The sequence below is a fragment of the Triturus cristatus genome, chromosome 3_1 (assembly GCF_964204655.1).
Source record: "Triturus cristatus chromosome 3_1, aTriCri1.1, whole genome shotgun sequence".
Classification (NCBI taxonomy): Eukaryota; Metazoa; Chordata; class Amphibia; order Caudata; family Salamandridae; genus Triturus; species Triturus cristatus.
The window spans coordinates 651,705,459-651,731,035 of NC_140583.1; the positions used below are offsets into that span (position 1 = coordinate 651,705,459).

The 25,577-nt window shown below is 45.3% G+C and overlaps 1 protein-coding gene across 1 annotated transcript in view; it reads left to right on the plus strand.

Moving 5' to 3' along the window:
- ADAMTS7 (ADAM metallopeptidase with thrombospondin type 1 motif 7) overlaps positions 1-25,577 on the plus strand; it is a 487,405-nt gene that overhangs the window by 39,220 nt on the left and 422,608 nt on the right. The window contains exon 2 of the mRNA XM_085644679.1: positions 22,102-22,463. Coding sequence (XP_085500805.1) covers positions 22,102-22,463 — 362 coding nt within the window. The remainder of the gene's footprint in view (positions 1-22,101; positions 22,464-25,577) is intronic.

Genomic DNA, 25,577 nt, shown 5'->3' on the forward strand with positions numbered 1-25,577 from the left:
ACCTGTCCTGCTACACTTTCTCTCCAAAGGCGGCTGCTAGACCTGATCTAACGTCTCTTCTGCCCTTTTGTCTACTGAGACTTTATCTCTCTGAACGGATTATTTCAGCCATTTGGCTACGGTTTTTGTTTTAGGTCCGGCTAGAGTCAGCTTTAGGTCTCTGCCAGAACTCATGAGATAACAAAAAGGAGAACACAGGGAGGGACTGGACTTTCATTGTTGATTGTAGATTTATAGATGTTGTATAGTGTTTTTGCACAAGGTTTTTACATAATCGGAGTGCAAAGCTTCCCTTACACAAATGCTTCCCCCGGTACACTCAGTGATGCCAGCATGCATCCACAGCAGGTACTACAGCACCCAACACATCTACAACCGCAGCAAGGCCCGCAGTGGCAATAGCAGCTGCTGCGACAACAGGGACCACAACAACATTTTCAGCGGACACCATGGCAGGGACAACAGGAATAACAACAGTTGTTGGCAAAACAGAGACAACAGCAGTGACCACAGTTGTAACCACAACAAAGTGATAGATGGAATACTTGAATTAATCTCAGCCACTCGCAATCACTCGGGCCGCTTTCCAGTCCATCATTTTTCACCCACCATGCCACTCTAGATAAAGGCCCACCATATGCAACTGCTCACCTGGCAGTTCGGGCTGGACTGTTCCGATTGGAGCAAGGCCAAGACAGAATTACATATGTTTGGGTTCAAAATGAGGTGGCATGGTGGCCAAAACAACTATGGGTTGGAACACCACCCTGAAGGATTGCCAGTGGTTACTTATTGGCAGCATTCCTCCGGTCACCATTGTCGGGTCAGATGGGTGGATACCAGCCGGCACCAAGCATAGTTCCACGGGAGCGAAGAGACAAGTCCTAAAACTTCCAGAAAACAGCACCTGGAGGAACATAGAATGCCTCACTCACAGGTAACTGTTCGCTAAAATTAGGGGGAAGAAACCATAGAGTGACCACCACTCTTCCCCTAGGTAGACACAGGAAACGTTGGTGTGTGAAAACAGGATACTCAAATGCTGAAAGATAATACAGATGGGTATAACTACAATATTCAGCTAACTATAGATACACAGATTAATGCCATTCAAATACTCTGTTATCAGTCCACTTACCAAAAGTGATAATTCCAGACCGTCTTACATAACCAACTGGCAGAGGCAAGACGTCTATTGTCTGTCCAAGGACTGGGTAAGGATGCTTCAGTGGTCTTAGAAGAGAGCTCCTAAAGGGGCACGAGATCAGCAGACACTTCTACTCGCACACACCAATTAATCTGGGACTACGTAGGAAGGTTGGGGCCAAAGGTAAAGGGACAGTAATCCTAATTAGGACCGTAAGCGCAAAGTGCAGATTGATTTGGAAACTGGGGGGGAAGAGAGAATCTGCAACAGATACGCAATAGGGCTGAGGACTAAAGGAAAATCAGGAAATAATTAACTCGTAACGTGCTGGCCGGCACACAGGGTAAGAAGTGAGCGGAGCAGTCACAATTACGAGGTCGAGTGAAGAGATGCAGGTGACAGAACGAACAGCGCAGCGTGCTGGCCGGCTCGAAATGCTTAAGAGCGGAGCAGCCACGCGTACACGTTTGCTAGAAGGGTGCAAGTGCAAATTAAAGAATCAAATAACGCAGCGTGCCTGCCGGCTCACAAGAGAAAGAGAGCGGATCAGACATGCGTGTGCGTAGGATTGAAAGTAATAGGTATGCGAGGAAGAAAATACGTATAGCGTACTGGGAACAAGAGGGGAGCAGTCACGCATATACACTCTAAGGAATAACGGGACTCACAGGTAATTCGGGCGGTAGGCAGCCGCGAATTCACAGGGCGAGACAGCCGGAGTCCAAACTTGAATTTTGAAAGGCACTGGAAATGGAGATCGGCGAAGTACATGCCGCTGGGAATCAGGAACAGAACGGAAGCCAAAGGGAGCGTTGTCACATGACAGGATCAGTAAGCCAAGCAACGGCTTACGAGTGTAGCGTCCTTTTACGTGGTTTAGGGGCCGTCTCTAAAGTACTGGAATCAGTGGGCTAACAGAGATTTGAATCTGCACTAATACTCTGCTTGAGTTTGGACCTGACCAACGCTACACAATGCCTGAGCCCTAACAACCATTTTTGTGTTCACAGTTGTAACCATCATAGGGCTAATAGCAACAACAAGCCACTGTAGAAAGAGAGCGGTATAGTTGTTGGGTGGGCGGAGCTAATGGGACAAGGGAAAGAGGAGGGGACACGGCAGGAAAAGGCAGTTAGAGTAGGCACGGGGACCGAGCAAGAAGCTCTGAATAAAGCTCGTAATAAAAGTATCTCTAGTGTCTGTCATCCTTGGGCCAAGACACTACAACTGGCGACGAGGGTGGGATGCTGCAGCCCAGCACCCACTGAACATTAAGAAGAGCGTCCCGTCCCCTGGAGCGTGAAAGAAGAGAAGCGCGTTTGAAGCGGAACGTTGGTTCGCGCCAAATTGTAAGTCACCCCTGATGCGTGCAAGTTGGCACGCGAGTGACGAGGAGAAATCGGGAGCCCGCCCTGATTCTGCCTACTGCCCTGGTGATCGGGAGGTGTCCGAGGCACTGCTGAAGCCTTGTAGCAGGGATTGTAAGAAAGAGCGCCGTTGCACGCCAAGAACGAAAAGCTCACCCCGATGCGTGAGAAACGGCACGCGCACAAAGAAAAGTCGGGAGCTCACCCCGAGCCTGCCTGGGTAGGTGAAGTGCCCAGAAAGGTGCGCGAGACACTGCTGACGTCCTGGCACCTGGGGAAGTAGCTGCGGGTGAGTGCCGTATGAAGCGTGGTGAGCCTGACAAGGACTGCAGCCAAAATCTCATGGGTGTGAGAGTTTCTGTGTAGCGGCCATCTTAGAGTCAGGCGTCCTTGAAAGACATCCCTATGAAGTTCATGGGGCGGCCATTTTGAAGTCAGGCAAGGCCAAGCAAACAAGCATTGATCAAAAAAAAAAAGCCTGAAAAGTAAACAAGCACCAGTTAATGCAAACAAGAAAGAACAAACAAGCACGTGCATAGAAAAGAAAGAAATAAGAGCGTACTGCCAAGATGTCGAATCATAACTCTCCACAAAGAAATGAAGTCAAACCACTCCTGACGGGAGTGTCACATCTGCGCCCCCCAGAACCCTTAACGCTGACGACTGGAGGGAGCATGGGGCCCCGATGGCAGGAATGGCTCGAGGACTTTGAAGATTATATCAAGGGATCAAAAGTGACAGAGGATGAAGACAAAGTGATTGCACTGTGCAACCTTGTGGGTAAAGAAATCAGCAAGTTAATCAAAGAACTGCCGAAGGCAGACACAGGAACCTATGATAAAGTGCGAGACGCTCTGAACAAGAAGTTCCTACCTAAAAGAAATGTGGATTACGAGAGATATGCTTTTCACCAAGCTCGTCAAGGGAAGGAGGAAGTGATGAGCACCTTCATAACGAGACTACGTCGACTGTCCAGGTATTGCGAATTTGATGCGTTCTCAACGGATGATGCCATCAGGTCACAAATAATCGATGGCTGTCAATCCGAGACGCTTAGGAGGAGATTATTAAGAAAGAGTCACAATCTGGAGGAGATTGAGGAAATGTTCGAGTTTACGATCAAGCGGAGGAACACGCCAAGAGCATGGAGACCGGGCGCACTGAAAGAAGAGAGCAGGTATGCCGAGTGCAAGCCAGCCGTAGTCGCAGACACTCGAAAGAGCGAAAGCACAGATCCCAACCGTCCTCTCGCCAGCAATACATAGAGCGTAGGAGGCATGTGTCAGGCCGGAGAGACAAGAAACAAGACAGCTTAAGAAAATGTTATCGGTGCGGGTATGACTTCCCCCACAGAGAGGCCTGTCCGGCCATGGGCCAGCAATGTCGGAAATGTGGACGGATGAATAATTTTGAAGCTATGTGTGGAGAATATCGCAGGGAAAGAAGGGATGAAAGGACAAGGCCACCTCGCTCTGACACCAGACGACACCATGTGAAAGCTGTACAAGATCGACCGAAGTTGTCCTCTAGCTCTTCACATTCCAGCAGAGATTCAAGGAGGTCTGAATGGTCGAGGAGGTCGTCGTCCAGGGATTCCCGATCAGGGTCGCGTGAATCGGAATACACTATTGAATACGCTAGTATGGTCGCAGATCCTGACCAACTCAAGAAATACCCGAGACTGAATATAAGTGTAGGGAATCACGCCACGAAGTTTGTTCTGGACAGTGGAGCATCACTGAATTATATCCCCGTAACGGAATACAAGAAGCCACTGCCGCCTTTGAGTCCAGCGTACGTCAGGGTATTTACCTGGATGTCGAAGAAGCCCCTTCCCTGTCTAGAAAAATTCTCAACAATACTCAGGCACCAGACCATATCTGTGCCGGCATTCATACGCGTAATTGATGGCCCGGAAGCTGATTGTCTTCTCAGCTTACCAACTGCAGAGCGCCTTCGTCTAGTTGAGATTCTATACAGGGTTAATGTTGACCCGGACATTCTACACAAATTCCCCAAGCTGTTCACCGGGCTGGGAAAGATAAACAGATGTCAAATTCGACTTCACATTAATGAACAGATAAGACCTGTAGCACAACATCCCAGGCGAGTGCCTTTCCACCTTCAGCAAGCAGTGGAGGATGAACTTCAAGAACTATTAGCAACTGACATCATTGAACGGACCGACGGTCCCACCCCATGGGTGTCGCCTGTAGTCATTGTGCCAAAGAAAGGCACCCCCGGGAAGGTGCGTCTATGTGTTGATATGCGGCTTCCTAACACTGCTATCGAAAGGGAACGTCACCCCGGGCCTCATTTGAGTGACATGATTTCTGCATTAAATGGTGCCAGGGTATTTTCGAAACTTGACTTGAATAAGGGATACCATCAGCTGGAGTTGCATGAAAAATCAAGATACATAACAACATTCGCAACTCACTTGGGGTTGTTTCGATACAAACGGTTAAGTTTTGGTATTTCCTCGGCTGAGGAGATCTTTCAAGAGACCATCCGTCAGACTATAGACCACATACCCAACACACTGAACTACAGCGATGATATTCTCGTGTATGGGTCAAATGTTCAGGAACATGATAAGGCTCTAGATCGGGTATGTCATGCCCTCTTGGAAGCTAATCTGACCCTAAACAAGGACAAGTGCGAATTCCATCAATCCACTCTCAAATTCTTTGGACATGTGTTCTCTGGAGCTGGGATGAAGCCTGACCCTGAAAAAGTGATGGCGCTCAATGACACTAAGAGTCCTCAAGATGTCAGTGACATTCGATCGTTTCTGGGCATGGCCAGCTATTGTGCCAGATACATCAAGGACTATACCACAATTAGTCATCCTCTCAGAACTCTTACAAAGCAGGGACAGCCTTTTGACTGGGCCCCTCAGTGTGAGCGGGCGTTCCAAGACATCAAACGTGCAGTTGAGTCTGCCGACAATCTAGCATACTTCAGTCCCAAGAGGAAGACGGAGATAACTGTAGATGCTAGCCCTGTGGGCCTGGGTGCAATTTTGGCTCAGTATGACAATGACTTGGATCAGCGGCATATTGTGGCGTACGCCAGTCGCAGTTTGTCGGACACGGAGAAGGCGTATTCTCAACCAGAGAAAGAAAGTCTGGCAGTTGTATGGGCCTGCGAGCATTTCCATGATTTCATCTATGGCAAACATTTTACCATGGTTGCCGATCATCAGGCGCTTGTCACCATCTTTGGAAATCCCAGGTCAAAGATGCCACCTCGGATTGAGCGATGGGGTTTGCGTCTACAGGAATACACATCCACGATACTGCACAAGCCGGGAAAATCAGCAAATCCGGCTGACTACATGTCACGACACCCTCAATCATTGCCAGCATCACGATCATCGATGGCCGAGGAATACATCCACTTTGTGGTGGGCCACGCTCCGGATACCTACCTGGGAAGGCGCTCTGAGAGCGGTCTCACCTGCCCGTGTTCATCAGGAGGTCATGACAGCTGACCGTATTGGAAAAGACAAAATGAAGTCATATGCGGACGCCTGAAGGAGAGCGAAATCACCATCCATGCATGAAGGGGACTGTGTCATAGTCAAGCAGGAACAGCAGAGGAAAACGGACTGTAAGTTCAGAGCTGAGCCTTTGACGATTACTCAGCAAAAGGGTACCATGGTGACTGCAGAGTCTGACAGCAGGAAAGTCACCAGGAATGTATCACATTTTCAAAAATGCACTCCAGCCATGAGAGAGTCGCTCCAGAAGATGTTGGGACGACCAGAGAGTGAAGGGAGAGAACGGCCTGAACCAGCAGTCGCGGTTCAGCGTCCTGATACTCACGTAGAACCTGAGACTGAAGCTGGGGGGGTATCCCTCCGACCTCGACGAGACATTCAAAGGCCAGAACGACTAATTGAAGAACTATGAACAAGTCAGTCATTTCGTTTTTGTTAACAAGGGGGGAGATGTAGAAAGAGAGCGGTATAGTTGTTGGGTGGGCGGAGCTAATGGGACAAGGGGAATAGGAGGGGAAACGGCAGGAAAAGGCAGTTAGAGTAGGGACGGGGACCGAGCAAGAAGCTCTGAATAAAGCTCGTAATAAAAGTATCTCTAGTGTCTGTCATCCTTGGGCCAAGACACTACAGCCACAACAGCAGGTACAAAAGCAATGACAAAAGCAGGCACCATAACAATTCCCACAAACCCACCACAGCAGATACAACACTTGCAAGCACAGTTAGAGCCACAACAGTGACCACTGCTGTAATGAGAACAGTAATCACAGAACTCACCGCTGTATTGAAAGCATGGACCAAAGGAGTGAACAAAGCTGGCATCGTGGCAGGGACCCAAGTAGTGACCAAAGCTGTAACCACGGCTACTACAATGACATCAACAACAGCAGCCCAATAGCTTCAACTATATGCAACCAATGCTACTACGACGGCAGCAATAAATGCAGCAACAATAGTTAAATGCACAGCAGGACAACAGCAGTCACGAGAGCTCCCACCACAGCAGTGAATACAAGTGATAAAATGGCAAGGACAAAAGTAACAACTACAACAGCAGTAAACACCACAGCTGCCAGCACTGTAGGAACAGCAAAAGCCACAACAGCAGGACCTGGGGCACCAAACACAACTGTACCCACAGCAGAGATCATAGCAGCTGCCAACACAGAAGGGACCATAGCACCAACCGCTGCTGTAACAACAGCAGTGACCACAGCCAACACCATACTATGGACAACAGAAGCAACAACAGCTGCCAGCAAGTCAAGGGCACCAACAGTGACCCCAGTGTTAACCACATTGTGAAAATAGCAACAACAGCTCTCAGAACAGCAGGAAACACAGCAGTTGCAACACCTTTCACCACAGCTGTAACAACAGTTTCCACCATAGCTGCCACAATCGTCACCACCATAGCAGCAACACTCTGAGTGCTAGACTTTTTCGCTTTTCGCGTGTGAGTGCTTTGATTGGTGTTTTATGCCTTTTTCATTGTAAAGAATTGACTATAGATGCGCCTTGTAAAGTACACCTTTAAGAATAGGAATTTGTTTTGATAAAGCACTGTACATAGAAATGTTCTATATGAAAGAACAATGAAAAAAATAAGAAAACTTATTAGTGGATCCATAGGTGAATTACCATTGATTTGCGATACAAATACATATCAGTGTGATTAAGCGGTCCCGTAGAGCCTGGATACCCTGTGTTAAATGGGCCTACCGTATTTCAGTGAGAGAAGATGGCCAAAAGCAACAGCAACGTGTTTTACCACAACAGGGCTCTCAGCAGCAACAACTGCCAGCACAGCAGGGCTCTCAGCAGCAACAACTGCCAGCACAGCAGGGCTCTCAGCAGCAACAACTGCTAGCACAGCAGGGCTCACAGCAGCAACAACTGCAAGCACAGCAGGGCTCTCAGCAGCAACAACTGCCAGCACAGCAGGGCTCACAGCAGCAACAACTGCTAGCACAGCAGGGCTCTCAGCAGCAACAACTGCAAGCACAGCAGGGCTCTCAGCAGCAACAACTGCCTGCACAACAGGGCTCTCAGCAGCAACAACTGGAAGCACAGCAGGGCTCTCAGCAGCAACAACTGCCAACACAGCCGGGACTACAGCAGCCACAACAACATGGAATATAGCAGCAACCATAACTGCAACCTCAGCAAAGACCACAACCGAAACCACATCTGACTGCTACCTCATCAGGGACAACAGCACCAACTACAGTGACCACAGCAGGAACTCTGAAGTCACCGCAGCTGTCATCAATGCAGGAACATAAACAGTAGCGACCAGAATGGCAGCAAAACGAGCACTGACCACGATTTTAACAGCAGGAGGGGCAACCGCAACGATTGCTACCACAACTGCAAGAACCACAGCAGTGAGAACTGCTGCCAGCAGGGACATCAACCACCACAATAACTGCCAGCAAGGTAGGGAGAAGAGCAGCGACCACCAGTGTAACTAATGAAAAACAATCCAATAATGGAATGTTTGTATTAATCGCAGCCACTGAGAGAATCTAAACTACAAGTTGTCCAAAACACCGCAGCCCCTCGAATTTGCAATCTTCCATCTAGGGTTGCTTCCCCTCCCCTTTTGAGTGCCTTACATTGGATACCTGCCCGGAAAATAATTATTTTTCAAATTTGTTGTTTAACACACAAGTCATTGACGAGGAAAAGACCAAGGGCATATTATCAAGCACGGTGTTAACATTATCGCCGCTTTCACACCAGAACATGGGCTTCTATTAGAATTCTCTGCGGCATATTATCAAGCCCATTATCGCCGCTTTAACAGCAGTTTTCTGCTGCTAAAGCGGCGATAATTTTAACACCGTGCTTGATAATATGCCCCCAAGTTACCTTTCCTTAAAGCTGACTTACACTCACCAAGTTCGACTTTTAAGATCCAGCGACAAGTTTTTGCTTACTGTCTCGGGGATCAGAAAGTCTAGAATAGGGGGCTGATTCTTTTCTTGCTAAGTCCCCCTCTATGGGAATGAGTTGCCACTTCACATTCAACTAAGCACTGATCATCTTACATTTTAGAAAACTACTTAAGACAGTGCTATTTTAACTCAGTAGTTTCCCTTTGCCTGTGATCTGTTCTGCGCCGAGATACCCCTCCCAGGGTGATTCGTGTACAATATAAATTACATTAACGTAACATAACAAAGTACTTGTGCTTTTTGCTCACTGTAATGAAAGCAGGAGATTGATATGCGCACTATCTTCGTTGTACGTTTTGGTTGGCTGTGGCGTGCTGCTGGAGTTTCACTCTCTGGTCTGAAGTGTAAGAATTCAGATATGTCAAGCGTCTCCTGAAGTATGGGACGTACCCCTGCGCACAGCGTGAGACCCAGAAGGGTTAGAAAATTCAATAGTCAGTACACGATAGTTTGATGTATGGTGAAAAATAGTCGAAGACTATATTTTGATGGTTAGTTTGCTGATATTTAATTGGTCATATCACAAAAGATTCATCAATAAGTATTCAAAGTGTCAATCCATGGTTATGGTGAACCTTGCCCAATGCCTTTCGGTCCATACCAGACCTTCATCAGGGGAAATGTCTACAAAGAAGTTCAAAGCAAAGAATCAGGAGGGAACCAAAACATAGCAACTTATATCAATGGTAGTTTCATGATGTCAAGACATACAAAATTAAACTTGTCATGTACGATGTAACAGAAATGCAAATCCTGAGAGAGAAGAACTAACGGGGTAGCCTACCAAACAAGATTGTGCAGTTAAATAAAAATACTGGTGTGCGGTGTGTTTATAAAAAAAGAAACTTAAACCAGAATAACAAGTCAGAATAAAGCCGATCGCATGAAGAAAAGTGGACGAGCAGTTGCAATCTCGTGGATAGTGATGAAACGTGACCATGCAAAAAGCGGAATGTGTTTTAACCAGTGGAAAACGGATTGTGTCCAATAAAGTATACCCGTACAAACAAAGGCTGAAATAGTAAGTCGCCGCGAATCAAGAATGAGCCCAAATTCAACACAGTGGAACGCAGAGGTTGAATGCGGGTGCGTTCACCAGGTGCGATAAGATTACAGCAGTAAAGTGAACGGTGTTAGGGTCGCAGAGTGACGAACAAACAAGATAGAGAGTTAGAAGAGATTAACAATGAAGTTTACGATAAGCAGCGTTTACTCGAGTTCACCATGTTGTGAAAACGGAGACGCGAAGCTATATATAGTATTGGTTAGTAATTCATTTCGGGTCTTCATTGTGCAACGTTGTTTAGCTTGATCTAAAACCTGTTGTGGCTAACTACGTTGGGAAAACTTCTTTAACATAATTTCAGTTTGTTCAGAACAGATGTCCGGTTGTGATACTATGCGTTTCACGCGAAGTAATTGTGAGTAAGGTAAGTCGTTTTTCAAGGCTGGTTGATGGAAGCTGTTGAAGTGTAAGAGATTATTGCGATCAGTCTTCTTGCGATAGATGGTGGTTTCAAGTCTGTTGTTAATGCGACTGATCTTGACGTCAAGAAATGTCGTAGTGTGTTGTTGAACCTCAAAAGTAAATTGTATCCGTTTTAGATCAAGCTAAACAACGTTGCACAATGAACACCCGAACAGAATTACTAACCAATACTGTTAAACCTACCAGCCAACGAACAGTTGTAGTTTCTAAATTTTCAACAATGACTAATCCTTTAAAAAAAAACATCTTGCGACATTGGTCTATTTTAGCCCTAGAACCGGATTTTAAGGGCTTATTCACTGAAAAACCCATCTTTGTATTTAAAAGAGGCAAAAACGTGAAAGAAATTCTCACACAACCTACAAGTAAGACACATTTCACCACGTACAAAGGAACTAGACCTTGCTACAACTGTAGTAATTGCAATAATATTATCACTGGATCCTACATCAAACACCACACGAAAGGCAACAAGATCAACCTCAAAGTCAATGCCACGTGCATCACCATCAATGTTATTTATCTCCTCAAATGCCCCTGTGGGTTTGTTTATGTAGGGAAAACTTAAAGGAAAGTCAAGACTAGAATTCTTGAACTCAAAAGCAATATTCAAACTAATAACACCAAATCAGTGATAGCTGCACATTTTGCTGAATTTCATCATAACATCAGCCAATTAAAATTCATGGTCTTGGAGACCGTTGAAGCAGCTGAAGGAAGAGACGTTCACAATCTTCTTCTCCAAAGGGAAAATCACTGGATTAAGCTTCTGAATTCCATGAAGCCTCATGGACTCAACGATCGCATGGAATTTTTATGTTATTTGTAAATGACTTTTGTTTCTACACCACATTTCCTGAGCCTTTTGTCCTTTTGTGAGATTTTCTTATTTTTGTACATATTTCACTTTCCATCCTTGAGCCTTTTTTATTCTTTGTTGACCTTTTCACTTTATCATTCTAATTTTTCACTCACATTTCTTACTTTCGTCTATTACAACTCTGACTCATCATTCATCTATGCTTCAAAAGAAACTCTTGTGCATCCTTTTTCTCACTTCTCTTTTCTGACTGTTTTTCACTATTTCTACCCATTTATACTTTTGATTTAGATTGTCATTGAAGCGTTTCACCTATTTCTTCGTATTTTTCTATCTTTCCATTACATTGATTGCATTAAAAAATGGCGCCCACCGTTCCCACCGTCCGTCCTCTTTCTACTCTGCATGTCACGTTATGCTCATATAGCCGGAGACGCTTGGCGTCTCCGTTTTCACAACATGGTGAACTCGGGTTAACACTGATGACACGCTGCTTATCGTAAACTTCATTGTTAATCTCCTGTAACTCTCTATCTTGTTTGTTCGTCACTCTGCGACCCTAACACCGTTCACTTTACTGCTGTAATCTTATCGCACCCGGTGAACGCACCCGCATTCAACCTCTGCGTTCTACTGTGTTGAATTTGGGCTCATTCTTGATTCGCGGCGACTTACTATTTCAGCCTTTGTTTGTACGGGTATACTTTATTGGACACAATCCATTTTCCACTGGTTAAAACACATTCCGCGTTTTGCATGGTCACGTTTCATCACTATCCACGAGATTGCAACTGCTCATTCACTTTTCTTCATGCGATCGGCTTTATTCTGACTTGTTATTCTGGTTCGAGTTTCTTTTTTTATAAACACACCGCACACTAGTATTTTTATTTAACTGCACAATCTTGTTTGGTGAGCAACCCCGTTAGTTCTTCTCTCTCAGGATTTGCATTTCTGTTACATCGTACATGACAAGTTTCATTTTTTATGTCTTGACATCATGAAACTACCATTGATATAAGTTGCTATGTTTTGGTTCCCTCCTGATTCTTTGCTTTGAACTTCTTTGTAGACATTTCCCCTGATGAAGGTCTGGTATGGACCGAAATGCATTGGGCAAGGTTCACCATAACCATGGATTGACACTTTGAATACTTATTGATGAAACTTTTGCGATATGACCAATTAAATATCAGCAAACTAACCATCAAAATATAGTCTTCGACTATTTTTCACCATATATCAAACTATCGTGTACTGACTATTGAATTTTCTAACCCTTCTGGGTCTCACGCTGTGCGCAGGGGGATGTCCTCTTTTTGCTCACTGTGCCAATACAGACAGAGCTCAGCCATCTATGAATCAGCATTGGGGTTGCTCTCATAGAAGCAGTCCTGTCTGAATTGATAAGCTGTGTTCCCTTTGAACGGGATTGAAAGCAATTTCAGCGTTGAGTCTCGTGCCGAGGTACAGTATGAGCCCTACAGCACATACATCTGGAAGTGTCTGGATATACCCGATGGGCTGATGGCACCTGACTGAGAAAACAAAGTGCACTGGCCTAGTCAATAGGTCTGGGTTTAATGTGCTAACACTTGAACATAGCTACTCATAAATGTGCACAGACTCAACTATGTTCATCCCACCTTTTTGTGTGCCTCTGTATGGTTCCTATTTTGTATTCCCCAAGTTTACAGCAACATGCATCATGTCACACATTGACACGGCACAAATAGTTTGTGTGCACCTGTGCATGCCGCTGTTTATATGCTTTAGCATATTCAAACCAGATCTATTGGCTTTGCCAATGCTCATTCTAATTAGTGCCTAACAGCACGTCATACCTAAGTGGTGAGGGACATTTTGTTTACCTTGGTCCCTGACATGCTATATGTTTCTATAGTCTTGTTCTCCAGGTGTAGCCACTAGAGAGCAATGTGTTGCAGTGTTTCGTGAAGGAGAAAAAGGAAGCGCATCACATAACATTCAGCACTTTCCTGCCAAGACGGCTGCCCTAGTGTAATTGATTTTTCACCATTTATGTTGCCTTTCAAATGATTTATTATATGAAGAAATAAATACTACTGATTTTGCATTGCTCTTTGCACTTTTATAACATTTACTATGCAATCTTTACCACGGGAGCACTCAGCTCCTTTAAGAAATGTCAATGTATTTTGTAGTGATTTGTAGAGCGAGAACAGTCTGGCTTCTTTAATTTTCTGTTGGTGTTGAAAAGGGTCACTGGTTCTTGAGCTCGTTTGTTGTGTACCCATGCCCTTCATGGCAGTATGACAGCCCCATTTCATTTATAGTAAGTTTCCTACATGGCTGACCACTAAAATCCGACACACATACATGACCTGCTGGTCTCCAACAAGACAGGCAAAAACTGAGGGGCATATGTACAACGAAATGTCACAGCATGGTGGAAAACTTTGCAGCGCCACGCAGTGCCATTTCCAAAATGCAGGGAGGCGCCGTATTTACAAGAATACGGCACAACCTTGTGTTTTCCCTTGTGCTGGCGCCAAAAATAGCTGCCTAGTGGAGACACAGACACCCTTACACCATTATGCAAGGGTGCCTGCGTTGTAGGGATGATTGTTTATGTGCAGGAAGGTGTCCCTTCCTGCACATAAACAATCAATAATGGCGATTTGCTACTTCTATGTGGGCTGCATTCTGCAGCACACACAGAAGTAGCAAATCACCATTATTTAATGATTGTTTTTGTGCATGAAGGGACACCTTCATGCACAAAAACAATCATTAATTGCGTTTTGCTCTTTCTAACAACACATAGACACACATAGTCACACAAAAAATAATCATACTAACATATACCGTCACACATAGCTATTGCATATGCACAGCTTTCTCACAAACACATTAACACGCTCTCAGTTGCTCTCTTTATCTCTCTTTCAGTGGTAAGCTTGTGCTCTTATCGCCTGACCTGGTACAGTTTGTGTATGTGACAGAAGCAAGTACTGCAAATTCTGTACCTGTTCTGTGCGTGCACAAGGAAGCGTGCCCTTCTGCTGCCTATGCAGTCACTATGTTGCACCACTGCTGCTTCCACCCAACCTGTACCTATTCTTATACTGAATTGTAAACATTTATATAGCCTTTACTACCCCTATTTGGGATGCTGAAGCATTTATCTACATGAGTAGCATGTAACACTCTGGGGGTGTTTAGTTTGATTTCTGTTGCCTTTGTTTTGATCCCATGACGTGCGTGATGACCACCAAGATGGGTTTATCGTGTTATGGGATGCAAACTAGGTAGTGGGATGCATGAAGAAGTGTACGAGATACGCACATAGGTTATGGTTTTCAGTAAGCTGGCAGGTTTGGGAAGCCTTGCAGTTCCCTTTATGGTATTTCTTATTCTTACAGTCCACCAGGCTGGTTATCACACAGGGTTGTCTCTTTATGTTTATTGTCCTGAACAGGCACAGGTTGGGGGGAGAGGTGCTCAGGAGATCTACTGGAATGGACTTAGTTACAATGGTCCCTTATATGATTGTCATTCTGAAATGTCGAGAAGAGGACACAATATGTCGTTCGTTAGGATCTGCAGGGTGGACTAAATTTAAGCAGTATGTGGCACATCTATTTGGTAATTCCATGCCTGTTCAGTTTATAATAGTGAGTTTTTGGCAGTGTACTGGTACAGTACCGGTTGATAGTAGGTGGATAGAAATGACCTATAGGGATTCTGTCTGACATGAGTGTAAGAGGGGCGTGCATTATAAGGGAATCATTGTTCAGGTTGCTTGAACATTGTTCAGGTTGCTTGAATCAGCTGCATGACCACTGACAGTTAGTATTAGCGAGGGCCAGGAAGGTAATGTATGAATTTTCATTAGTATATAATGCCCAAGCTAGGCCCAGGTCAGCTCTTCGTAACTTACCTGGACATAGAAAGTTGTTAGTGAACACGAGCCGACTGTGCTGGTCAGGCTGTTGCATACCTGTGGACTGTCGACTGCACTTAAAGGTACAATTATTGTTCTGCGTTCTATCTCAGGGTTAAGGTATGGTGCAGTTCTCTTTGAAACAACCATACTTTCACATCCCTTCTGAATTGTAAGTGCTCCTGGATGCTTTGACTCTTGACTGGTAGTGAGGTCCAGAGCTTGATGGCTTGTTCTGAAAAAGCGCTGCCTCTTACGCATTTCTTACAGTAAAGTAGTTTGATGTTCCATGGTGCAAGCCTGAAATGCAGTTTCCTATTTTATTTGTATTGCTTCAATTTAATCTGTAGGATAGTGGTCCTTGTCCTTGGGAGGCTTGGCAGATGATGCAAAATGCTTTGAACATTGCACATCTGGCTACAGTTAGCCAATGGAGTGCGTGCAGGACTGTTGCGTACAATCTCTGGGTGAAGGTGGAGAAGGAATCTTGTGGCTGTGTTTTGGATTCCAAGTACCTTGAGTATGATGAGAATGGGGGCTGTTGGCATAGTCGAGTTTGTAGATTATGAGTGCGAGGACAGATTGTAGCTATTGTTGGCATACAGGTGTGAGAGGATGCGTCGCAGTGTTTTCATTGTATGGAAGGTGCTCGTTGTGATCTTGTTGATGTGTAAGTTTAGTGATAGGTCTGAATCGAATGTCACCCCAAGGCTTCTTTCCTTTCTTGATGTAGTTTGACGGGCATCAAGTCCATTGGGTTATATGGCGGTAAGATGGTGTTTGTGCGGTTATCCACAGATCATTATCCCCGTTTATGTGGTGCTGAGCTTTATGTGGTTACTCGTCAACCATGAATTTAAGACACAGAGGCCGCATTCAAGTCTTGACCTGTAGAGGTCTTCTGGACCTATCATTTTTAGAATGATTTATTTTTTGTTTGTTGGTTTTATTACCGGTTCTGAACATACATAAACAAAATAGTCAGAGGGACATTAGCACCCAACTCACATACAGTATATTACAGATACATAAACATATTTAGGAGGCCAGTCCCTTTTCTCCTGCCCACCCCCGTTGTCAGTAGACAGATCTTTCCACACATTTTAGAATGATTTTAAATAGTTTCTCTATAGATTTTGCATAATTGTTACATTGTATCTAGTCTTGTCTGTTGCGCATGACGGAGCGGTTCCGTCATGCGCGTCGGTTGCGCTGTGCGCATGACGGAACCGTTCCGTCATGGCCCCGCCCGCGCACAGAACCTTCAGCACAGCACGGAAAATCCGTGCCGCACTGAAGGGGTTAAAGGGGTTAGGGAGCTGTTGACTAAGAGGGAAGGTATGACGGATCTCTGTGGGATGCCCCAAGGCTAGGTGTGAGGGGCTGACGTGAAAGCTGCTGGGCACACCAAGCTTGGTGTGTTTTTAATAAAGGAAGCTATCCTGTTCAGAGCATTTTTACATAGTCCCACGTGATGGAGTCTTGGTAGTAGCTTGTGGTGGTAGATAGTGTCAAAGGCCACTGATAGGTCCAAGATCAATAAGGTGGCTGTGTTAGAGAAGCTTGCACTGCTGCTCCCCATGCTGTATTTTTGTGGTGTACTAGGGAAGCAAGTTTAAAAAACTCTTGCTATACAAAAGTCATCCTATCTGGCATTGCCATTGCTTATGTTTTTCAGTACTTGGCACTCCCTTTTCCTCCTCCTTATTCACTCTCTTTGTGTTTTAGTTTTTTACGTGGGTTCCTTTGTTATATAGCTTTCTTTCACTGTGGGGAATCATCTTGTGGTTTGAGTTTCGCTGACTTTGCTAATCCATTGCTATCTGCCGTCTGTTTATTGTTGTTTGCTCGTGTCTGGATTGCAGACTGTATAGTTTATAGAGACCGAATCATCAGTGTGTGCTAGAACGGTGACTACCAGCGGGTTACAAACAGGAAAACACAAACTGTCCACACACAGAGCAGTCAATAAAACGCACGAGTGTTCAGAAGCGCTGTAACCTGACCCTGTGCGCACACACTGATCTCAGGTCCTCATCTCCTAAAGTAAATGGAAAGATCTCAGAGCACTGCCTCTCGGATGCAAGCCTGGCATGTCTGATCTGCACCAGCCCTGCACCACCTCTCAGTGGCAGGTGGTGGTGGGTAACGGGATGGCACCACCTGCCCCTGCCCCCATTGCTCACCCTCGCGCAATAGTTCACCCATAGGCAAGACCTATTGTCTTTGCCAGTGCTTTAGTCTCAACTGCTGCTTATACTTTTATGAACACTACATCTCCCAGAGTTCACCATACCTGGGTTAATGCTGCGAGGGAATGGAAAAAAAAATCCAAATGGACTAGTATATATATATATATATCCTGGTACAGTTACCCCAACCATTCACATAGTACCTCTGTCCTTTCTTACACCCTATTTAGGATACAGTGACACCAATCAAAGCTGGGCAGAAGTGATTAGATCAGCAGTGGGCCGGGCTGGATAATTTAGGGCTGCTGTAGTTTCCTCGTGGTCCGTGCAGGAGTCTTGAGGCTATTTTAATCGCAAGGACCACGGCGATTCTTTACGAGGGGCATCATAGGGAGGCTCAACTGATCAGTTTTCACTTGGGGTTCAAATGGCAGATTCCAGCCATAAATGACTCCTAGCGTGCAGAACTTCTGAGCTGCCGAGGCTGTGTTCATGGGTTTTGTGGCCAATTAAAGGGTATAAGGGTGGTGAAGACAGAGCTTACAAACAAAAATTAATTTGCGACTAAGACAGTTCTGGTGCAACCAAGACTGGATGTGACCATTATACATAGGACAATGTGCCGGGTCCAGCATGGATGCTGATCCCAAGGACAGGTGTTTCTCACTCGCCATCCTCAAGCGCGGCATGCCTTGTATGGCCACGGGTCTCCCATTGTACATCAGGAGGTGGCACATTCTCTGATGAGCATGGAAGTTGTGGAACTCTCTGCTCTCACGTCACATTCATCTCCTTGCAATAGACTCTTCCAGATTGTCGGTTTCCCTTGTTTCACTTTACATTTTGCACTTAGCCTATGACTGAATAAAAAACTAATACCAAATGGAAGTCACTGCGCAGACTTTTTTTTTGTCATGGTTGGTCAATGACGCACAGTCAGTTGTGGAAATCAAGAGATTTCTCGCCAGGCCATTGCTTCCGAAAGATCAGTCAGGCCGAAGCAAAGCCACTCACTAACAGGGCAAGTCCGCCTCTGCAGAAACGTGTGGTGTGAGCGAAGGCCGTCACATTGTAGGAAAATCTGGCGTATAGTGCAGTATCCTAAATCCTCTAGGCTAGTCCACCACTGTGATTGGCACAGGGAAGTTCACACACTCTGGTGATGACAGAGCATGGAGGAACAGCGTCCGGTAGCTTATTTCCAGTTGGCATTGACTCGGCCGTAGATGTAAGGGATCAAACTTTCATAGGTGGAACCTGGGTGGGCTTGACTTTTCAGAACTACACTGTCAGGGCCGGCTTAAGCGCTGGTGGCGCCCGCTGCAACAATGATTGTTGGCGCCCCCCAATGACCTCCTCTGCCACGGATTCCCCCCCAACCACCCTTTAACAGGGTCCCTCAAGTCTCCATAACCACTCGCTCTCACATGCTTTTCTTTTGTTTTTTAGCGCCACTCATACCAGTGTAGGATGTCAGAGCACTTTACATCACACACACATTACACAGAGACAATCAATCATACGTGTGTAAATCAGTGTATAGGAAATGTTACATAAGATAGAGGACTACAAGGTGTAGGAGTCACATGTCATCCATACTGGTAGACAGTATAGTTTAAGACTGCTTGGTCTGGAGAAGAACAAACTCAAGATTTAAAACGTAACACCATGGTTGGGGGTTCTCTTTTCTAATAAGAATTGATTTCTACCCAAACGAACCCTTTTTGGATAATGAAAGACTAGGTAAGAAAGTATTTCGTTCTCACCTATACCTTGCAGTCTGCGTGCAGCTTTTGATGTTTATAGGGCACTATACTATATTAGGAATTTAACTTATAAACTACAAGTAACAAAAAGATCTCTGTGACAAAAGCAGTAACCAACTAAACTGTTTACATTATAATATATGCATTTCTGTGATCTGCACGGTATTCGTTCTTTGCAGCACAAACCCTCTGCAGTTCTTTATGATGAGTCAACATTTCCAAAAGACAAAACCCTGTCTCCCTCCAGCAGGTACAGTAATCACCAGAGGTATCTTGACATTTTTATTGTTGTCTGGAAATTGCCGGAGGCAAAGAAGCTGCAGCAGGTGCTCTTACTTCCACAATATATTTGAAAATACGTCGCCCCTCGAAAGTCAGCGCCCGGTGCGGTGGCACAGGTCGCACCGCCAGTCAAGTCAGTAGTACCGCGCTATCGGGAGGTATCTGAACTCTGTGCCAGTTCCCCTCTGCAGTTGGCAAAAGGCATACCAATGAAGGGATGACATTTCTTAGTTGACCATCTCAAGCCACAATGCTTCGGTGACGTGCTTCAGATGAGCGTTTCAATCAATTCACCTCCCTCCGCAATATGAGTTATCTTGCAGTCACTTCCCACGAAGTTCCTGACCTATCCACTGTACACAGGAAGTTCATGAACCTCGAGCTTCCGGAATACTGGCCTGGGATGTCCCAGTCGACCTCTGGGAATACTTCCGGTTCTTTCCAGTGATGGCTCGTGGCTGAGCCCCCAGCATCTTCCCTCTATCTCACGCTCAGCACGCCTCGTTCGTCCACTGTGATTCAGTTCTTCATGACTTCTTGGTCTGGATTTGTTTGTAGCATCAGTCTCAAGGGGTCAAATCACTGAGAGGGAAAGGGGCAGGGAGGAAAAGAAAGAGTCATAACAGGGACTGCTGCAGAGGCGCGCGCGCTCTAGTCTACTGTCTATACGCTATGTTTATTAGCAGAATTAGATAACCAGTTTGTTTATTGAGCACTCACGGAACAATAAGGTGCTTCTAGGTACACTGCGAGTGTAGCGAACCTGTTGCTGGTGAAAGGTGCCAGGGGACAGGAGTTGGAGGCTGACATTCTGCACAGAAGTGGATTGTCCTCACATTGGCTTTTCATGAGGCCCCAGCCTGCTGTGTGGGCGAGGGGGTACAGGGACAAGCTCTGGCATGGGTAGAGTGCTTACTTCTGTATACTTATTATTCACTAATAGTTTACGTGTTTCTAAACCTTATAACCAATGGTAAAATACACTTTCATAAAATGATATAAAATGTCACCTGTTGTGAATTAAGTGTATTACAGAATGTATCCATTTTAAATATTTTTACTTCCTTCACATGAGAATTCGGTAATCTCTAGCAAGATATTAATTATCCATTACAGTAAATTGTTTGTTAACTTGTACAAAGAATTGTCTCTAGAGAATTAGCAAACATAGGCATTCCAATAGTAAGCGTACCATTGTTTGAATTGAGCTGGACAAACAGGGGTGACACAGCGGCTTGTAGCGCTTCATACCACCAATCCATTCAAATGACCGCATGTAGCGCTTCATACCACCAATCCATTCAAATGACCGCTTGTAGCGCTTCGTACCACCAATCCATTCAAATGACCACATCGGATCCGGAGATGGAATAATATGTTTTGTTGACGAAAAAGGTGCATCCATGGAGATGCTGGGAACTTCCTTGGATACCTTGGTTCATGTATAGAGTGTGCAGACTCCTTCCTCTCAATGCATCCTCGTCTGCAAATCAGGAGCACATTTTTAAGGAGCTCTTTATCCTGTTCTTTAGTACATTTCAGTGCTTTAAACCAGTCCCTGCAGATTGCCATGTAAGCGTCATCATAATTACTTGATGGAGTTGTTCCACAAAACCTTTCCCCAATAGCATAGACTCCAGTGCCCCGGAAGTATTAAAATACAAACTAGGTGTCACTTAAGTGAGTGTAACCGTGCTGAAATTAGACCACATTCAACCCCAAAAGGCTCAACTTGGATTAATTTGTGCAGCTGGAAATATCTGTGTAAAATCGTGATGCTGAAGGAGTCTATTGATAATCTTCTGTGAGGTAGCCAGGGAGCTCCCACATAAGAATCATGGTGTCAGGGAAGTCCATTGGGAGTCTTCCATGTTGTAACCAGGAAGCTCCTACATAAGAATCATGTCAGGGAAGTCCATTGGGAGTCTTCCATGTTGTAACCAGGGAGCTCCCACATAAGAATCATGATGTCAGGTAAGTCCATTGGGAGAATTCCATGGGGTAACCAGGGAGCTCCCACATAAGAATCATGATGTCAGGGAAGTCCATTGGGAGTCTTCCATGTTGTAACCAGGGAGCTCCCACATAAGAATCATGTTGAAAGGGAAGTCCATTGGGAGTCTTCCATGTTGTAACCAGAGAGCTCCCACATAAGAATCATGATGTCAGGGAAGTCCATTGGGAGTCTTCCATGTTGTAACCAGGGAGCTCCCACATAAGTTAAATAATGGGAGGATCTTTGTTTTCAACACAACATATGGAGAGTGCGGAAAAAGAGGACGACTGTCCCAGCATTGCCAAAAACCCCACACTGAAGTCCTCCAAAACATGAAATGTTGAATAGTCTAATACTCTGATCATAAGTATAATCCGAGATACAAAGCATTACAAAACTGAATATGCAATGGTCTTCTGGAGTGTTTAGGGATTCTTAGCGGGTTGTACAGGTAGAGAGTGGATCCATGTTGCTTTGCCTCCCTGTTCTATCTATCCTCATCCAAGGTCACTCTCAAATGATGCTTTATCATGGTATTTCTCTGGGCGACTATCAAGAATTTTTCATTACCTTTTGCCTTCTGTATGCTGTTTGTGTTCAGGATTATACACATATTTATTCTTGTTTAAGATACTGCTATTTTCTTTTACAGAAAACCATCATGAGAGTTATCCAGAGTCCGACATTGTGCATCCTGTAAAGGTGGATAGCAGCGGATCCTTTCTGACCTACGATCTCGCCTATCGGGGCATCTCGAAACGGAATCTGGGTCTCCGTGATGGTGCCTCTTCCCATCTCTACTATGGCTTCAACTATGGGGGGCAGGAGGTGCGGCTCAACCTAAGCGTGAATCCCAATCTGTTGGCACCGGGATATGTCCGTGAAAGGCGGTACGGTGGAATTGCGCAGGCGCAAATTCAACATAAGGCAGTTAACACATGCCACCTGCTCGGAGAGATCCAGGGCCACACAGGGGAGAGAGGACTTGCGGCTGTGAGCACCTGCGACGGGCTTGTAAGTACAAAAGCATATGTAGTCCCATATATGGACCAGTATCATTCTGTCACCTCATGCCCTGATCCCATGGATTGTATTATATTGGTATTTGTAGTAGGTTACCGCTACTGGAGTGACTGCGTAGCACCAGGGTGGTCTTCTCTGATTTGTTGAGAGCCTGAGCTTTCATACCTGGTGACTTTGACCAACTGGGCTCATGCCGGAGTTTGGGTGCCTGATTAATTGGTCGGATTTAGTGCAAGATTGAGCTAACATGCATAGTTGATTGGGTGGATGGTTGTTGTGTTGACTGTGATAAGCATTAGTGTTGTGCGTCGGATCTTCTGAGGTGCTCCAAACATGTTATCACTTGATGCTGTCCAGATGCGAACTTGTGTCTTGAAATGAGTAAGGGGATAAAGTATCATTTTTAAGTGACTGAGAACATACCTGTGTTGTTCCCGTCCTTTGGTATGATTCAACATTGTGCTGACCACATCCGATTTGGTGTGAGCAAGCTCTGGCGTTTACTTGTATAATCTGATTTGGTGCAGTGCTCCAGTATTCAAAGTGTTCGGCGGCATCCAATTGATTGGCCACTGAATGTGCCTTAACATGTATTTCTTTGTGCCACAGTTCAGCATTTGACTTTGTACAGCCATTGCTTGACACCAGGGGGCAGATTTACTAGATTGTCACGGAGCGCAGTGCAGCAGCCGCAAATGATGTGCTGCGCTGGGTGAGAATGAGAGAGCAGGAGAGCGCTATATTTACAGAAATTTGGAACTGTCCTCCCTCTCCCTAGCACTGACACAGAAATCTGCGGCCGTGTGCCACGGACACACCTTTGCACCATAGTGCAAGGGTGTCTCCGTGAGTCTAGCATAGGGCAGAACAGAATACCATGCTTAGACTAACTTTAAATCTTTTCCCACTTTGTATGTGTGCTGTACAGTGCAGCACACATACAAAGTCGGAAAAGAAAGGAGAAATTAAAGCATTTCTCCTTCATAGTGCCTATTTAAAATGGCGCTATTTACTCACGCTAAACCCTGTCTGCTTTTTTATGTAAATTCGGCTTAGCCTCAGAAACCTTGGGTGGTTGCATGGGAATGCCCATTCACCACTGATGATACGCCCCCCCCCCCCAGGCGCTAAGTACTGCAAAACAGCGCTATGCGTTGCTTTGCGTTACTTTGAAGTTATTTACCAGCGTAAAACAGGTTTTACACTGGAAATTAAATAGTGGAAAAAAGATTTAGCGTCATTTTGCATCACTTTTGTGATGCAAACATGGCGTTAAATCTTAGTAAATATACCACCTAGGTGTATAATATGCTACTTCACTCCATTTCTTTTAACAAGTTGTGTACCACTAAAGCACTGTGCCTACATGTTTTTTGCAAATTTGTAGCACTCGAAGGGGCTTATTTACAAGCCCCTTGCGCCACCGATGTGTCACTTTTAATATGGGAAAAAGCGACGCACTGGCGGAGTAAGAGGCTTGTAAATAAGCCCCAAAATGTCTCTAAATGACTAAAAATATTCTACTTTGTACCTATAAAAACTCACAACTTTCTTAAAGAAAGGACCGGTCTATGTTGGTGGTCAAATTTGTTTTCCCCCCAGAAAATAACATTGGATTCAGACCCTAATTGATGTCCTGTTTCTGTTGATTGAGGCACTTCTGCCGATCTACTAGACATATATTTGTCTCCTAAACAACATCCTTGGGAACCAATTTTTCTTCTTACTTTGTCAGGGTTCGGGCAAGCTGGGCTTGAGTGTGTGGTCTCCTCTGTCCAACATGGTAGAGACTGAGGCTTGCCTGCTTAGATATGCCATTAGTGTGGTCAGATGCTCCAGGGGTCGAGTGTAGGCTCACGATTGCTTGCCTGGTTTGCCATGTGGCATGCATTCTACCTTGTGCAATTGGATGTGGCCCTGAGCACGTACTCAAGGTTACTTTGTCCTATTTGGTGCATGCTGGGCCTTGCTAATTGTGTCCTCGGTACAGTAGAATTCTTGTTTACTACTGGCATGGATCCTAGGGTTTGTTGTGAATGAATAGTCGAGGTACAGAGCTGTAGAAAATGTCACCGCAGATGAAACCTCTACAAACACAGGCTTAGTAGTCCAGCACGGTGATTGAAAGAAAGAGCGAAAGGTGACATATATATAATAGAACAGCAGGTCAAGTTATTTTGGAAATGCAAGCCGTCATTTGAATTACAGTGAAAATAGACACGTTCCTCCCACTAGATGGGATGTTGGTCACAGCCCAGTGTGAGCTGCTGCAGGAGAACTGAAAGAAGGCCGAGCTTGAGCTGCCAATTGCATGGGAAGTTCAGTGTGAAGAGAGAGGTTCTATCTGTCTGTATCTCTACTCCTATTGGTTGCAAATTTGAAGCTTGCTGGTCTGAAGTGAGACTGGGGCACCCCCCTTTGGAGTTTATTGGACCTTGGGGTGAAAGCTGAGCTAGGAAATAGCTCTGGTTTGAGGAACAATAGTTCATGGCTGTGATTGCCAGATGTAAAATGCAAAGGACACTAAAGTGAGTTTGTCTGGGTACTAGGAGCCAGCGCGACACTTGCACGGCTGGTGTGACAGGTTTCATGATTGGAGGTGGAGTAGAAATCTGGCTGCTGTGCTCTTGATCTGTTGAAGCTGTTGGGCAGAGTAACAGGTGCCCTTGATAGGTGCTGTTGGTGTCATCTAGGTGGGAGAAGACAAAGGTGATACTTGCCCAGAAGGGAAATACAACTCAGGGTCCTGGCGTGTGGAGAAATAATGTATTATCTGATTAACTTGAGATATTAATGAGAGTTATGTGTCTGTGAATGTTTCTGGCTTCCAGACATAGTATGCCACAGCTGGCGGGAAACCAATTTCTGTTGGTCTTAGGTCACATGGTTGGACCATGGAAGGAAAGCCAGGCTCTGCTCACTTCTGTCAGGGATGAAGTAAACTTGTTACATGGATTTTCCTCAGACTCACGTGCAGGCCCTTCCGGCAGCTATCGCCTTCGTCATCTCCCACCTAGATAACTCCAACAGTACCTGTTGCTCTGCTCCAACACGTGCAGAACACAGCAGCCGCCAGACTGGTACACAGCAGTAGCACCTTCCTTG